We start from the raw sequence: 17,755 nt of genomic DNA, 5'->3' as shown, positions 1-17,755 counted from the left end.
TGTGAGGATGGCAGTGGAGTAGTTTATGGAGCTGAATAAATCGCTGTGACTTTTCGAGTCTAAATTAGGGCTGCCATGCATGAAATCACATCAACTATGTGGGTTTATCTTTATTGCTAGAGCCCTTTCTGTGACTGAACACAAGATGTTTTTATATTTGAGAAAACCTACCTTAGTTTTAGGGTCCAATATCTTCACACCATATATAGAGATCTGAAGCTCCACTTTGGGAGTTTTCTGCCCCTCTGACTTCTTGATGTGCCTTTGAAACTGAGGAAGCAAAAGTGATTCAGCACATGCAGAGGAAGTACATACTATCAAGGGAAAAGCAAACAGATCCGGAGGTGTTCACTATTTTTTACAGGCTGCTGGAGAGCAGTAGAGCATCAGGAAATGAGGTATTCAAACACGTCTCTAGAGCAATGCACTGACCTGCAGAAAGTCCGAAGCTGGACATAAACTGGGCGAAAGAAATATCACCCAGGAAAAGGACATCATTAATCTGTCCCCTAAAAATCCCATGAACGAGTCACTGTTCTATTTCAGTCTCATAAACAGTTTTAGTTATGAGCAGAGTCTTGTGTATCGACTGTTTGGTTCAGTTATTAAATAACAACAAAGCAGTAAGATATTTCTAAAAGATTTTTATGTTTTCTAAAAGAAATGTGAGTGGTGTTTGCCAATGCAGCGCACACAACTTTGTTAGGGTTGTAGTTTTCATTAGTGAAGCGGTTTTATTAAAAAAAAAAAAAAGGTTGAAAACTAATTTCTATGCTCCACATAATGTTTCCGTGTGTGCGCTATAAAGTTTCCACCTCAGTAAAAAACAGCTGTGAGTTTTAGTGCATACAGGCACGTCTGCTTCATAATGCGACATTAAAAAGCTATCTTTGTGGTCAAACGTTTTGCCCTCGCCTTGTGATTGCTTGGAATTCCAAGAGGAATCAGAAAGGATATGTATCTGTTTTAAAACCACATTTGGAAGTGGCTCAGAATGGATGCGAAAAAAATTGGATCTCGTACGGATTTTTGTGTTTGCAACAAATTCCGATCTGTGTCAGATATGAGTAAAAAATCTGCTTTTTTGTGCCAGTGTAAACCCAGCCAATGATATTCTTGTCCCTGAATATGGCGCAGGTCCCTCATTTAACATAAGTCCATGGGATTTTTTTATTACTAATTCACCAGGCGAAATCACCTAGAAAAATAATAGTACACCAACTCTACACAATTTAGTGTCATCTACTTAGAATGTTAATGTGCCCATATTATGCTAATTTAAAGGTTTTTAATTTGTTTTTAAAGGTCTCCTACAATAGATTTACATGCATCCAAGGTCAAAACACACTTTAATTTTCTCAAAATATACAGTGCAGCTTCAGCTCTTTTTTTCACAGTGTCTGAAACTTTATTTTTTCCTTCACAGAAACTGTTCAATCAAAGATTCAGTCTCTCTAAACCCCTCCTTTCCGTGAGCCTACTCTGCTCTGATTGGTCAGATGGCCATTGTGATTGCTGATTGTGTAGGAAACTAATTTGAATTTCCGCTTCTGAGGTTTCCTCAGCACTTGAGTGATACAGTGATACAAACAGGTGGACTTAATATTGGAATTAAACTGCTGTTGTGTCATTGTGTCATTGACTTTTCATATCCTCATACTTTGTAAGTTCATGCAAAGTGGATCTGCTTTCGCAACACAAAAAAAATCTTCTTGACATGTCCACAACACAAACCAAAATCTTCCAGGCCTCGGCTACAAACCATACTATCCCAAGCCTTAGCTACAACTACAGTGTTTAAGAGCCGGTCAAAGTAGACGTTGTTTATCCAATTAAGACCATAGGCGGGCATTATGCAAATTTGCTACAAACCTACAGACTGGAAACTAAGACTCCAAACTAAGACTGGAATTACTCTTTTCAGGCAGTTCAGAATTGGCTCTTTCTTTTGGGAGACAATAACTTTTTGTTTTGCACTTTGATCTTTGAAACTTTGCAGACATTTTGCATTCACAAACAGCTATATAGCACACTACATGAAAGGTAATACTCGAAAAAGCATAATAGGGGCACTTTAATATGAGCAACAGTGGTAATGATACTTAAAGACAAATGGTCATGTAAAATGAATGAATACAGATTATTAATTTCTAATGAAATTATAAATCACTTAAATCTGCTGTCCATAACTTTTTTTTGGTTAAAAATGATACAAAATCAATTTGAGCAAGTACATAACCAGCCAGTGTTCAAAACTATCTCCTTACCTTAGCCCGATTCACTTGTAATAATGTTTTCTAATTCAAGTGGTACTGGTGGGTTTCCACGGGAAATTTGAGCATGTCGCCATTTGTCTTTGTGTCATTACAGCATGTCTGTTTACATAACGAACGAGTCCCAGCTAGTAGGCTATATCACATGTGAGGCGGATCATTTATAGCCTTTTCTCACAGCAGCTGCAATAATTAAACTTATCATTTGGATGGCAGACTGTATGGTATGACAAATTATCGTTAGAGATTAGACTGTAGAGAAATTGAAATCTACAAGTAACGCTAAAACACACTAAATATACACAGTCACGCAATGCTGATGTTGTTAACATTAATTTGAGAACAAAGTATAACAATAATAATAATAATAATTCGCACGGTTTGATGTGATATGAGCTAAGCGATCGTTAGATTAATCACTATTGGCAGTGTGATTTATTGTAATGCTTTTTTCTCAGTTGGTCAGAACAAAAGTGGCAGACATGTTACTTGTTCAGATGACATTTTCCGGTGAAAATTCTTTGTTTGGTCATACTTTAAGACTACAATCTGTGATTTCGAAGTACAGTATCCACACCGATGTGGTGACTGACGGCAAACATTAGATTCATCCGCACTGAGAGCACAACATCTTTCAATTGTTGAAATGAAAGATGATAATTCCGCAAACAACTGCAATTGCGGGTTTCAAACAGAGATGGCGACAAAGAGGCAAAACTTACGGACTGCAGCTTTAATTGACTATTAAATTATTAATCATTTAATTATTATTGATTTAATAATGAGTAGCTTTTGCCTTGTGTTAACTGGCACTCACATCAAATTGAAATGCAGCTTGAGTCTGATATATGAACTTTGGAAGTAAACTTAATTTACCCTTTTAAAATTTCTGTATATTTACATTTAATTATCACAGCAATTTCTGCCCTATAAACAGGCATGAAGAACCATGAACACATTTTAGAGCCAATAAATGCTCAGAATAGTGAAGCGCTGTGGACACACTACCTTCAGCTTCCTGACGGCCACACGGACCATGTCTGTCCCTTTAGGCTGCTCCACTTCTGTGATTCCCAAGAACTACATGAACACACAGTGGACACAATGTTAGTAGATTTAAGTAATATATCAATAATATATTTTGTTTGTAATGGTGACTGGGCTGATAAGCATACATTATGTGTGTGTGTGTAACAGCCTGTACTTGATGAAAACTGATGAAAGTCAGAGAAGGGGAGTCGTGAGCTGCAATAACAGTCCCTTCACACACACACACACACACACACACACACACACACACACACACACACACACACACACACACACACACACACACACAAACACAGACAGACTCAAGTGCATTTAGTACAACTTTAAACATCACTACATCCATCATACCAACAGCTTCAGTAGAGCAGGCTCATCTCTCACACACTTACGAAAACACATCTCATATCCCAAAGTCAAAGACATGGGGCCCTATCATACACCCGGAGCAATGCGACGCAAGTGTTTTCTGCTAGTTTCAGCCCGACACAGTTATCATTTTCATGTCCAAATAGCAAACGCACTCACACCCATCTGTTCACCCATGGGCATGCTGGTCTGAAAACGAGGTGTGTTCAGGCGCATTGTTGGCGTGTTGCTATTTTGAGGCAACTGAAAACGACTGCGCCATTGACCAACAAAAACCTGGTCTAAAGTCAATGGCGCAGTATTTTTTTATTTTTTATTTAAAGGGCGCATTAGTCATATGCGCTTATAGGCAATTGGACAACAACACACGTACACTCTGCTTGTTACACAGACAGGGACGTGCAGCAGCACACAAACATTTTTAAATATTAAAAAGAAAAGGATTCCTCTCTGGAGAAGCGTTCAGTCCTTACGCTTGCAAATTCTGCCATGTAAATAGTAAATCCACCAGAGTGCAAGTGCACCTGGTTTTTAATGGGAGACGAGACTCTGATTGGTTTATTGCGTGTTACGCCCAAAACACACCCATGACTCATTAAGAGACTAGGTACAATCCATTTGGACCATGTGCCTGGTGCGCTGACCATTGTTTTCCTTCATTAAACTAGCAAAAGAGGATTCGGACACGCCCTAAGTGCACCTGTGCCATGCGCTTCAGACCATGTGCTTAAATCATTAAAATAGGGCCCATGGTGTACAGAGTGTGCATTCGCAGCGTAGCGCTGTCACTCCCCCTTTTGTGTAATAAATATAGAAGAAGCACAGAGAAACAGAGGAACAAATAAGAAATACGTTTCAAACTGTACCTTTGCATTATACACAACATGACTTCTCACCAAGGCTTCAGGTGTGTGCATACTTGGTTTATCTGGATGAAAAAAGAGAATAAAGATAAAGAATTTAGGAGTAATGGCAGATAACTGATATTTTCAGTAAGTCAGCACAAAAAGCTTGGAATGTTGTACGAAAATTTTTTTAAGAAAAATAGTCGGACTCGGAATTATGCATTTCTATGACAACACTATCAACTGCAAAATGTATATGCAGTGATCACATGGTCACAAGTCAGAGCTTTCAAAAATTACGAGTTCAACGAGGATGTGTACGCTTTTTAAGTCAGAATCTCGTAATTACGGTAATTCCACCATGGCGTGAACGCACCTACTGTACACTTACTGACTTGATATAATTTCATATATTATTATTATAATGTTTGTTTCTGAACAGCAATGGGGAAAATCTATCAAATTTTGTGCCATCTCACCAGCCGTTCTGCGTGTCCTATTGTTCACACTGTTAGAAACGGGCAGCTGAATGCTAGTTTTTTTTTAACAGGGTCCATAATCACAAGGGTCTCCTGTCTTTCCATGTATCAATTTAAGTGCTTTAAACATGAAACAAATGTCTCAAACACAAAAAAAGCCTTTTCATGTTTTTTTTTTTTTTGTTTCTGAGCATTTTTGAGAAAGGTGAGGATGTGAGGATAACAATACTGATGCAGTACTTGAGATAACAGCAATGCACATCATGAATAAATCAAACGGATTACTCTTGCTTTTATTTATGCTGCTGTTGTTGCATTTGTTGTCAGTTTCAATTATTTTCATGTGCTGTTTAATCAGACCTCATCTTTTAATTAAATGTCTTCTTGTAGCTGGTGTGTTAATGCGCTTCACGTTTAATTAGAGCAGAGGTTTTCATACTGTCCAGGGAGTTCAGGGACCCCCAGGCGGCTTCAAGGGGGAATTAGGGGGGTCTGCAGAAAAGGATATAAAAATAATAGTGTAGTAAATGATTACATTTTCTAAATGATTACATAATAATAATAAACGAAAGTTAAAAATTACAATTTACACTACCACTTTCTAAACACTAGTAAGAAATAATGAGATACATATTCAAACAGTAGTCTTTAGGTTTGGCACATTAAACCAAAACATTTTTTTCACCCCCTGGTGGCTGGCTGCAGTATAGGTAGCCGGCAGCTATCACCCTGTAGCCAAAGACTGGTTGCCCACTGAAGCTAAGTAGGGTTGAGTCTGCTCAGTACCTGGATATGAGACCTCCTGGGAAAACTATAGGTTGCTACTAGAAGAGGTGTTAGTGAGGCCAGCAGGGGGCGCTCACCTTGTGGTCTGTGTGGGTCCTAACGCCCCAGTATAGTGATGGCAACACTACTGTCACAAAGCACCATCCTTCAGATGAGACATTAAACTCTCCGTGGTCAATAAAAATCCCAAGATGTCCTTCAAAGAAAGAGTAGGGGTGTAACCCCGGCATCCTGGCCAAATTTGCCCATTGGCCTCTGTGCATCATCATGGCCTCCCAATCATCCCCATATATATCCACCAATAAGCTGGTGTGTGGTGGGCGTTCTGGCGCAACATGGCTTCCGTCGCATCATCAAGGTGGATGCTGCACATTGGTGGTGGTTGAGGAGATTCCCCCTTCCATATGTAAAGCACGTTGAGTACCCAGAAAAGAGCTATATAAATGTAACAAATTATTATTATTATAGATTAGGTCATAAACTCCATCCTCTCCATGTAATCAAATGGGATGTGAGTCAAAAAATAAAGAAACAAAAAAAACAATTACATTTCAAATATTTTTTTTTTTCCAAAGATGGTTTCTGTCATTTAGGTAGTTCTGATGTATGTTCAAGTGTTCGTTTTTCCAGTATGTTTGGTCGTAGTTTGTTATTTGGACCTAGATACCACTGCTCCACCTCAGGATCACTACTGCGCAGACTCAGGCTCTAAATTATGTAATCATCAATAGCCGTTACTGGGATATTTTGATTCATTTTCTATAGTGGCAGAACATGGAGAATGGTTGAAACTAAAGAATCTTATCTGTAAACTTTAGAAATTCAGTATTTTCATTTTGTCTCTGTTAAACTTTACAGATGTCAATGATATATGAGCGTCGAACAGAGGGAGTGCAATAGAATGGAAGCACAATAATTAAGATTTAAGATAATGCTAAGATATATTTTTTCATTTATCACAATATAAATGTCACGATCATCATAATCCATTGCCTGGACTAATCAATGATTGCTTTCAGCTGTGTCTCATCATCTCGTTATCCCTGCCTATATAAAGCCTGGTTTATCAGTCCTCGCTAGATCTTGCATGTCTGTTTGTACTGCTTCCAGCCTTGTGTCCTGGTTTTCCCATGTCTTGTTTTTGATTCTCTGCCTGGTATTTTGGATTTCACAGTTTACATCTGCCCTTATCTCAGTCATTGTTTGGATTGTTTATTTGTGTATGACCTTTGCCTTTTTTTTGGCTTCTGTTCAATAAATACTACATTTGGATCCTCAACCCTTCACGTCTCTGAGCAGTTCATAACAGAATATCTAGCCAAAAATAAGTCCAACAGTACGTCTCGTCCACCTTCGTCAGGGAACTCGCTCACTCGAGGACCACATTCAGGACTTCCTAGGTATTACTAATTTCACTAACCTCCCAGACTATGCTCTCAGTGACTTCTTTTGTTATGGATTCATCAACCCGTTGCAATCCACACTGATCCATGATGGTCCTCGAGGATCACTGAGCGAGTTCCTAGATTATGCCCTCCAGCTAACTGGATCCTCCACTGGTTAAAAAGGACTTCTCATTTTTCGGGAGGGGGCAGTACATAACAAGCTCCGGTGGCCATGGAGTTTGGCACATCGCGGTTTCCAGCAAGCACCAGAGCCTGATCACAAGATGGCCGCCACGGCAGAGTCATCAGCCAAGATGGCCGCCACGGCAGAGTCATCAGCCAAGATGGCTGCCACGGCAGGGTCATCAGCCAAGATGGCCGCCACGGCAGAATCATCAGCCAAGATGGCCGCCACGGCAGAGTCATCAGCCAAGATGGCCGCCACGCCAGAGTCATCAGCCAAGATGGCCACCAGGCCAGAGTCATTAGCCAATATGCCAGAGCTTCCAGCTGTCATGGCCACCATACCAGAGCCTCCAGCCGTCATGGACCCTACGCCAGAGTCTCCAGCCATCATGGATGCCACATCTGTGTTTCTGGTCATCATGAGTATTGCACATGAAGACATCAGGGCAATTCCCTAAGCACTTGAGACTGGCTTCAAGTCTAGAGGACACACTGCTGACATTGGTGCAGCTGGCATCTCAGCGGTAATGTCAAGTCTGGGGGTTTCTGAGGTGGTCCCGTTGTCAGCTGTACTCCCTGTTATTGCAATGGCTATTGTGTGCGGGCCAATAGCACAATGGATGTTTATGAAATATATTTGGTCCCTTGAGAGTGAATCATCATATTTGGTGGTCAATGGCATCAAAATGTCTGAAGTGGAATAATGTGAGTTTAGGATAGTTTTGTCATGTTTCGCTGTTGCATGTCCTCATGTTGGAAGTTATAGGCTGCTTATTTATTACGGACATTTCTTTGAGGGGTCCCCCTGGAACCTGGGGACCTCTGTGAATGCCTATATTACTTATAAGGCGGGAAGACCCTGAACAGGCAGCAGCAATTTTTTCCTAGCGGGCTGACTGACATGTTGTGTTTTATTTCCTATTGCCCTTGTAGGTGTTGATAGAGAGCCCCTCATTGTTCTTTCTTTTCTCCCTTGAGCTGGGAGTGAAATTGTGGGTTGATGAATTGGCAAAAGGAGACCTCTATGGTCAGTGTATGCTGCCGTGATCTAGACCTGACTCAGCAGGGCACGGCTTTAGAAAAATAAAGCGAAACTGAAAAAACTAGAGCGAGAGAGAGACAGAATGAAAGATTAAGGGACGTAGAAAGAGACCAAGAGAGACAGCGCATAAGAGAGATGGCCCTTAGAGTAAAAGAACTGTGATGCCGACAAAAAACAATAATATAATGAAGGTGACAAGCCGTCCAATCCTGTGCCAAAGAGGAGACAGCTCTCTCACTGTTTATTTGACACCTTTATAACACAGGCTCTTCAGCATTCACAGCCACGCAGGTACAAACACACACACACACACACACACACACACTTTAATCAGCTGAAATCTCATACTGCACACCAATTAATGCTCGACACAGAGAGAGGACAAACGCTCAGACATAACCTGCTGCAGCAATGTCATGAGGACATAAGAAAAAACTGCTTATAGCTTTAGGTGGCACAAATGTCTTTACATATGAAACTTGATTTTAACAGTTTCTTAAGAAAATGTCAGTGCTTGCCTGTGCAAAACATACAAGCACAATGATAGAGTTGGACTGACAGTTTTTTCATTATCAGGGTTGGGAACCATAAGGAATTAAACAATTCTGGTTCTGATTTCAATTTCGCTTACTGGTTCCATTAAAGGATTAATTCACTTCAGAATTAAACTTTCCTGATAATTTACTCACTTCCATCTCATCCAAGATTATGTTTCTTTCTTCAGTCGAAAAGAAATTAAGGTTTTTGAGGAAATCATATAGTGGACTTCACTAGTGTACACTGGGTTGAAGGTCCAAATGTCAGTTTCAGTGCAGCTTCAAAAGGCTCTACATGATCCCAGACAAGGAAAAGGGGTCTTATCTAGCGAAACGATCGGTCATTTAAAAAAAAAAAATATATATATATACTTTTTAACCACAACTGCTCATCTTGCACTGCTCTGCGATGCGCCAGCGCCACACATTACGTAATCATGTTGGAAAGGTCACGTGTGACGTAGGCAGAAGTACCAATCCAGTGTCTACAAAGCGAAACTTTCTCGGTTGGGATCATGTAGAACCCTTTGAAGCTGCACTGAAACTGCCATTCGGACCTTCAACCCGTTGGTAGCCGTTGAAGTCCACTATATCAAAAACCTTAATTTCTTTTTTTGACTAAAGAAAGAAAGACATAAACATCTTGGATGACATGAGGGTGAGTAAATTATCAGGAAATTTTAATTCTGAAGTGCAATATTTCATAAAAAAATAAGAATCTTGTTTTCATGGCAACTTTAACTTGAGAAGTTATTTTTCTTCAATCATCTAATTATTAGAACACCTACCACCTTCTTCACCACATTTTGAGCCAGGAAAAACCCTGGACACCACAACCTTTTTTTGTACGGCAAAACAAAGCAACACAATTATTAACAGAATACTTCTCCAAGTACAGAAAATATGAGTCTCTACTTAGAAAATTGCTGAGTCATGCGACCTCCAAAATTCATAACGTTGATCTACTAGGTCATTTCAATATTTAATTTAAATACTGAAGCATGTAAGTGAAACGACAACAGTCAAATTACAAGGTTCATGTAGCTAATTGGTCTTTGAACTCAAAAATAATAAACTTGGTGCAAAGGAGATGGGTCCATTTTTAGCTTTACCCTTTACTTTTCCCTGTACCTCGCTGAGCTATGAAAAGGTTACTGCACCGCAGGACATTTCTGTCCAGAGCTCAGGTCTAAAGGTCATTTTGTAATGCTCCCACCGATTAGCTGTCAGTTTAAACACAAATAATCATAAAGGGTAGGCATTCAAAACAGGTGAAAAGCAAGAGCATGTATGAGGTCACTTAATGTGCATTACATTAGATGTTAAATTACGACCTGCTACCAGAGTTATTATCATGACAGGCTTATTTCTCTTGTGAACACGATTTCAAATTCAACCTTTTGCTAAAGAACACCAAAACTCTGATGCAGCTTTTTCACCTAAATAAAGTTCATCCCTAGTGGCAAAAACACCCTGTTCCACCCAGGTAGTTTTCAGTGGTGTATAAAGTCCTTACATAATGAACCATTATGTTTTTATTACCTTAGAATTAGCCATTTCTAAGTTGCAATTTTGCGCCGGCATGTTTCTACAGTAGCCCTAAACGGACAAACTGAGTGTGTTTCACCACTATGTTGTTGTTGTTCTTCTTCGTTGGTGTTTTTAGAGGCAGCTTGCATTATCACTACATAGAATACGGATGAAGCAGTAGTAGTAGTAGTAGTAGTCATTTGGTTCTTTGTTAGAAGTAAGAAGAAATCTTAGTTTCTTAGATCTTAGATTCAGTTCTCATTCAGAAATTCCTGATTTAGTTAAATTCTGATTTAATTAACTGATTTAAATTTCAGAATATTTCAGTTATAATGCCAATGTTTCGATAATTACATAATTACCTAATAATGCATTGTAGCACATTCCAGGTTCAGTAATGGCTTTAAGAATTGCGCTTTTCGATTTTGGAGGGGAAAAACATTTGATCCTACAATATGAGTCAAAACTCTGCTTTCTGACTGAACTGCAGTAAAAAAAAAAATGTAAACATGGATAAATTCTTTAACAGTTTCATAATTTGTATGTTTTGGGGAGGCATGAATCATTCAAACTCATACAATATGTATTTATGCCTAAAATCTGTAATATTCCTTTTGAATCGCATTCTGCAGAACAGTTTACACACAGCAGTGTCCCTCATTGACTGTAAAGGTCAGTGAATGTGAAATCTCACATAATTTCTAGTTCGTTAAGCAGCATTATCACTTTCTGAGGAATAGAGTCGTGTGTGAGAGTGTCTGTTTGGACTTAACGATAATTTCAGCGAATGAGCAAATCCCAATAGAGAGCTATGAAATATTCAAAGCAACCTACTACTGCAGTGTCTGTGGCTGGAGATAAACTCGCCAAACATGGGCTGTGACCATGCCAAGTCCAGAGGCTCTTCTGTCACTCCCATTAATAAAACATTAGCCTAGAAGGCACACTTTCTGTTGGAAGTAGGCTAACTTATGTCACCTATGAATCCAGGTCTGTCTGCGATGTTCAAACTAGCCAAAGTGTGTGTGGTGAAAAGGTTTGGAATTGGAAACAAAGAACAGAGATAAGTGCCAGAAATGAAGCTTTGAAAACCTGAAGTGTGGGGGTGAAACTTGAGCGAATGCAGTTTGGGCATGGAAGTCATTACTTTCCCAAAGAAAATATGTTGAAACTAAATAGTCTGAGGTTCTTCTACCGGGAGCAAAAACCCCCAGGAACTGCATCCGTTATGGTGCACCTAATAAACGTAATTAGCAATCAGATACAAAACATTTAGCCAACATGTTCTTCAGTGGCTTTGGTTTCAGGTAAATTTAATGTATAGTGAATTCTGTCACTCAAAACAAGTTTATATATAAACAGCCTGTAGTTCAACCAGCCTCATAAATGCACATTCGTCTTCATCAGTCAGTTAGGCTTGTTGGCATTTATTGGCAGCTGACATTGCAGGAACAACATCAACTCTATTCTCATACCCTTTCTCCTGTTAAAAGCCCTGTTCATTCTGCAGAGTTTGAGAAGTGCCTGTGAGGTGAGGACGGACTCCAATGAGAAACCACCTGAAGAAAAAGCACAGAGAAACAATGATTGTGAAAAAGTGGTTTTAATCTCAATGAAATGTTCACTGTTAAAGGGTTTTTGATTTAGTCAATAACAAAGGCAAAACCAAATATATATGAGCAAATCACACTTACAGCCATGCAATATGGCTGTATATCAGCACGGCTATAATTCAGCTGTAGGTAATCACAGAGTGCTGATATGCAGCCATATCGCATGGCTATGAGAGTGATATTGCATTTATACAGCAGTTCGATGACATGAGTGTGTAAGTAAGAAATAACAAACGGAGTGTCTTTAAAACCCTCTTTTGTGCAGAACTACTTCCTTCCAACATGGATTCAAATCCCAAGTTGACAGTTTGACCAAGCCTCTGTTACTAATTCTAAAACGTCACCTTTGAACTAGTAACAAATTTTTATTAGCTCACTAAACGCAAAACTTCGACAAAGAAAAACTGTTCCTAACAAGCCTACAGAATGTATAGAGCCTGTGTTTTCTGTTTTTAGCGGTTGTTATCGAGGAATAACATACTGCTGGATGGCCCGATTGACCAATCAGAATCAAGTATTCCACAGAGCCATGTAATAATACCCATTATAAATGACAATAGGAAATAAACACAATTGTGCAATTCAGTCAAACGTACAAAAGCAGTGCTCTACATGATGTAAGTTAAATATAGCCTTTATTAATTTATTTAATTTAACATAGCCCAATTTGATTTGCTCAGGAACAAGTAATAGATTAATAAGACCAAAGATTGTCTGTTTTATGTACACAAAATGAATTATATCTCATGTTTAACCACTATAAAAGCCAGCGGCAAATCCCTGAAGCACTGGCTGAGAAGCTGTTCTCGGCGGGTACACGAGCACTGATCGGCCGCTGATGGCATGGAGCTTGCATCTCCAAAAACGTCTAAACATCGTAAAATAGGCGCTATGATTAAATAGGAGTCACATATTTCAGGTCTAAACAACTACATTCTCTTCTAAAAAAAAAAAAAAAAAAAACTCTTAAAACTACAGTTTGTGGTACAACAAGTATAGTATTTGTAAACAATACAGTGGATTTGCTCAGCCACAATGACAGTCGGGTTTCAAAGCGCAAGGTTTTGAAAACAATACAGTTATCATCTCTGTGCAAACTACAAAAATGCAAATTTATGAAAATGGTGACATCATGCGCATGAGTATTACATGTTCAGTAAATAGGTGCATAGTTTTTGTTCACAAAGTGACAGCGCCATCTACTGCATAATACAGCATTTTTAATTGATTTTTTGCGGATCCATGTGAATGGGGATCTTTTGACAAAAACGCAAAGGAAAAACTTTTCAGCTTTTAGCACATCGTTGTCGTTTAAACATACCCTTAGTGCCCCTCAGTGCCCATGGCAGAACTTTGCCATGAGGATGTTGCGGATTTATTCAGAGGTAGGGTGATCCAGCAAGTACTGAGTTACTGAAATAACAAAAATGCATTTACCATTGCACCCTTGAGCAACACACTTAACCCCAGTGAGCTAGACTGTCGCCAATTAGTGTGGTATGTGTCACTTGCACTTTGAGTGTTGGATGACAATCCTGTGTAAAGCTGACTAAAAATATTTTACATCTGTTTAAATGTATCCTGACATAGTTTGCTCAGAGTGTAGAAACAGGATTTCTGTGGTTCAGAATATAGCCACCCTTAGTCATATAGTTGACGTCAATTCCTACTTTTGCTGTGAAGTGTTTGGCTGATGTTGAGTCGATGAGTGAGATGACATAGAAGTATGAAAGATCAAAGCCTCAAAGAAACGTTGGAGGCTGAGGATGTCAAAAACACTGAACCAAAATATCAAAAAGTAAATTCCCTCGGGCCGATCATTTTGCATTAGAACACACACACCTCAGAGACCCCACGCATTTGACACACTGCAAACGCAGCTTAAAATCTCACCTTGTTGCCATGCAAAACACATTTTCTTTTAACCCTGTAAAGGCTGCCATATGAAATAATACAAAAAAAAAGGTTCATGTGTGTTCTTTGGGTATCATATTTGAAACATCAGGCTTTTATGGCTCATATAGTATGATATAGAAGAATATGGAGTTCACACTCAAAAAAACTGAACAAAATTATGCAAATTGGTGCAGTTGCTGATATTTATATGACCCAAAAGTATATAGTATTTATAAGTAAGAAATAGCTTCTGAGATCTTTATAACTGTCACGTACAGGCTTAGACACAATGAAGGTAGAGAGATGGGTCGATTCAAACAGGTGAGTTTATTAGTGAAGCAGCAGGAACACGGTCACAAACAGGTAAGATGATCAATAGAGAGATACTTCTTACACGACACCGTTTTCAACTAAAAACAGAAAACTTTTTTATGCTGCGTTTTGGGGGCCTGAAAATGCTAACTTTTGAAAACGGGTTTCAAAGAGCAGGTTTTTGAAAACGATACGCGTTTAGTCTATCATTTTAATGTGTCTGGCTTCTGGTGTCATTCGCTTCCAGTTATTTTTCTTACCATATTATTTTAATGTATTGTCTTATTTATAAACACGCTGATTTGTAGCACAAACAGTTTTACAGTTCAGTGCACTTTGATATTCTTCTCGTTATTTCCCTATAGCGGCTAATAAATCGTAAGTCTCGCACATTCACAGAAAACACCTTACTTCTGCGTTGCAAAAAAAGGTGGATAGCGGGGTGTCCAAACTCAGTTCTGGAGGACCACTGTCCTGCAGAGTTTAGCTCCAACTTGCCTCAACACACCTGCCTGGAAATTTCTAGTATGCCTAGTAACTCGTTGATTAGCTGGTTCAGGTCCCTGTTGAAAAAAACAGCATATGCTGGTTAGGTATGTTCTGAAGCATGGCAGCTGGTTTGAGCTGGTTTATGCTAGTCCTTAGTTGGTCATGAGCTGGTTTAAGGTGGTCAAGTGCTGGTCCTAAGATGGTCCTGAGCAACTAGCTCCAGCTCAGGATCAGCTTATAACCAACTCAGGACCAGCAAAGGACCAGCATAAACCAGCTCAAACCAGCTGCCTGCTTCAAAACATACCTAACCAGCATATGCCGTTTTTTCAACAGGGGTGTGTTTAATTGGGGTTGGAGCTGAACTTTACAGGTCAGTGGCTCTCCAGGAGCAGGATTGGACACCTCTGGTCTATAAGGCATGCATGTTTGGTGTGAGTGCTCGAATGCGTATGTGTGCAGTTGCATAGTTTTACTTTACAAAGTGATATTGCCAACTACATTAAGGTTAAGGCTGCTGTGATTGCTAAGATAAAACACTGCAAATACAGCAAGCAATGTAATCATCAGAATCAATGTCATCTCTACTGAAACTTTCTGAATTTCAGTTGATTTGATTTGATGCAAAGCTTCCAAAGCATTCTAAAGGTTTTGTGTCATGTTTGGCTCAATGGTTGCGTTTGCACTGCAAGTCTTAATGCACAGATCTTTTGACCACATCCAGATTTTTTTGTATCTGATATCTGTGTTTACATCAATCACAGCCCAAATTGATTACTGTTGGTCATCGTTTTACTATTCGACATGATTGCCCATCGGGTTTTGAATGGCTGTGCTATTAAAATTATGTATATAATTCACGTTGGGTGGTACCATGATTATATGCCAGCATGGATAAGTTAAAAACTGAAAGTGCACAAACTGAATGGATAATAACATTTGTTATTTTATCTACTATTTGTTAGATCTAGAATTCTGTAGTGCAGTAAGATTACATGTATTTGAATGAATTCAAATGAATTAACGAGAGAGAGGGAGAGAGAGAGAGATTGTGTGTGAATGACCTGTCTGTACAGCTTCTGTATGTAATAGTGAAGCTGTGGGTTTAATTACAAAAACAGCAAAGTTGCTGAGAAATATATATTGTAGCTTTCAGTAGCAAAGCTGTTTTATTTACAATTAATGTGGTAGAGATGTTTCTATGCTCCTGAATGTTTCTGTGTTCACATATGGAAGCTTGTTTCTGCCACTAAATAAAAAATAAAAAAGGTAATTTATCTCACAATTCTGTCTTTTTTTTGCAACTGCAAGTTTACATCTCACAATTCTGACTTTTTTTCTCAGATTTGCTCAGATTGCGAGAAAAAAGTCAGAATTGCAAGTTTATATCTCAGAGAAAAAAAGTCAGAAATGTGAGATAAAATTACCTTTTTTATTTTTTATTTAGTGGTGGAAACAAGCTTCCATAGTTCGCAATCTCTTACCAATATATACAGGCACGTCTGCTTCATAATACAACATTAAAAAGCTATCTTTGCAAATGTGTCGCACTCGCCTTGTGGTGGCTTGGAATTCAAAGGGGAATCGGATAGACATGTTTAGATGTAGGTCAGATGTCCAGATATCAGATATGTTTCTGATTTAAAAACACATTTGGAAGTGGCTCCAAAAAGTGCGGATTTTTGTGTTTACACATGTGCAACAAATTCTGATTTGTGTCAGATGAGAGCTAAAAAAAATCTGATTTTTGTGCCAGTGTAACTGTAAACGCAGCCAATGACAGGAGCAGGAGTCAAGTGGCTTCTATGAACAACAGGGAAACACATCTCTTCCTTTTATCAGAGTCAAAGCTTTGCTCTCTGTCTGAACTGCAGCGCAAAAGACCCTTAGCTCGAAATACTTCATCTTGTGCCAGCACTTCAGCCGTCAATCAAGAATCGTCCTCAGAGAAGGAAATGGAAGAATGAGAAAATATCGGAAATAGAAAGTGCGGAAGAGTGAGGGCCAATTTGACAGTCTGAGTTCAGGAAAGTTGCTAAACCGGATTTCTTTCTGCTTGAAGTGCTTTTTAATCTTTCAGTTTTGACAATCTTCCATTCAGGATGAATGTGAAAAAACTTACGATCTTAGAAAAAAATGAGAGGGAAGAGCAACATGTTAAAAATATGCATGAAATGATACATTAAAGAGGTCACTCATGCATTTAAGGAAGGATTAGTTTAATGAGACACAAGGATTTATTACTCTTGACTGAGCATGACAGCCTATGTCTTAAAAAGGCACATATAATCTCACAACATTGACGAGGCAGAGAGGATGTGAAGCATGGTGACCTTTCCTGGTTCAGAGGTTTAAAGGCAACACATGTTGTTAAAAAGAGAAACTCTAAAACTAGTTGCTGTGCATTTCACATGGTTCTAAATATTTATTTAGTCTCTGGAGAAAACCCTACATTTTATAGGGCTCCAGCCCTAATTAAACACACCTGAACCAGCTAATCAAGGTCTTCAGGCAGACCCTCTTTAGCAAACATTTTGCAACTGCTAAGTTTTAGTGACTGCACTTCTTAGTCATTATGAATGACGTCAAGGCTATAATTCGATTGGTTATCAAGGCATACTAAGGAGAAATAAAAACAGACACACATGAGACATGACATACAGTGAGAGCATAATATAATTTGCTCTTGGAAAAATTTGATGATAAATGTTTGAGTTTCAATTCTCTCATCCAATTCAATCTCAAACTATTCAAATATTAAATCTCTCACTTTTGATTTGATCAAATCTGTTGAGATACAAAACTCTAGTAGAGATGTGAGGAAAAAAAACATTACAGTCTCTAGATTAAAAACCATGAGAAACTGAGATCAACTTTGTGATATTTCTTTCTTATTGATTACATTAAATGTACTGTATAAAAACCAAAAACAAATGACAGCTTTTTTTTTTTTTTTAACCAAAAAAA

The 17,755-nt window shown here is 38.7% G+C and overlaps 1 protein-coding gene across 8 annotated transcripts in view; it reads right to left on the bottom strand.

Moving 5' to 3' along the window:
* gulp1b (GULP PTB domain containing engulfment adaptor 1b) overlaps positions 1 to 17,755 on the bottom strand; it is a 58,829-nt gene that overhangs the window by 14,010 nt on the left and 27,064 nt on the right. For 6 of the 8 annotated variants that reach the window (XM_048200681.1, XM_048200680.1, XM_048200684.1 and 3 more), the window contains 4 exons: positions 11,954 to 12,037; positions 4,556 to 4,617; positions 3,282 to 3,353; positions 172 to 270 (listed from right to left, as the gene is read on the bottom strand). In XM_048200681.1, coding sequence (XP_048056638.1) covers positions 172 to 270; positions 3,282 to 3,353; positions 4,556 to 4,617; positions 11,954 to 12,037 — 317 coding nt within the window. Of the gene's footprint in view, positions 1 to 171; positions 271 to 3,281; positions 3,354 to 4,555; positions 4,618 to 5,452; positions 5,506 to 11,953; positions 12,038 to 17,755 lie in introns of all 8 variants that reach the window. The other 2 variants (XM_048200683.1, XM_048200687.1) reach the window with 2 other exon arrangements.

The sequence above is a fragment of the Megalobrama amblycephala genome, linkage group LG8 (genome assembly GCF_018812025.1).
Source record: "Megalobrama amblycephala isolate DHTTF-2021 linkage group LG8, ASM1881202v1, whole genome shotgun sequence".
Taxonomy (NCBI): Eukaryota; Metazoa; Chordata; class Actinopteri; order Cypriniformes; family Xenocyprididae; genus Megalobrama; species Megalobrama amblycephala.
This window is presented reverse-complemented; position numbering and strand designations above follow the sequence as displayed.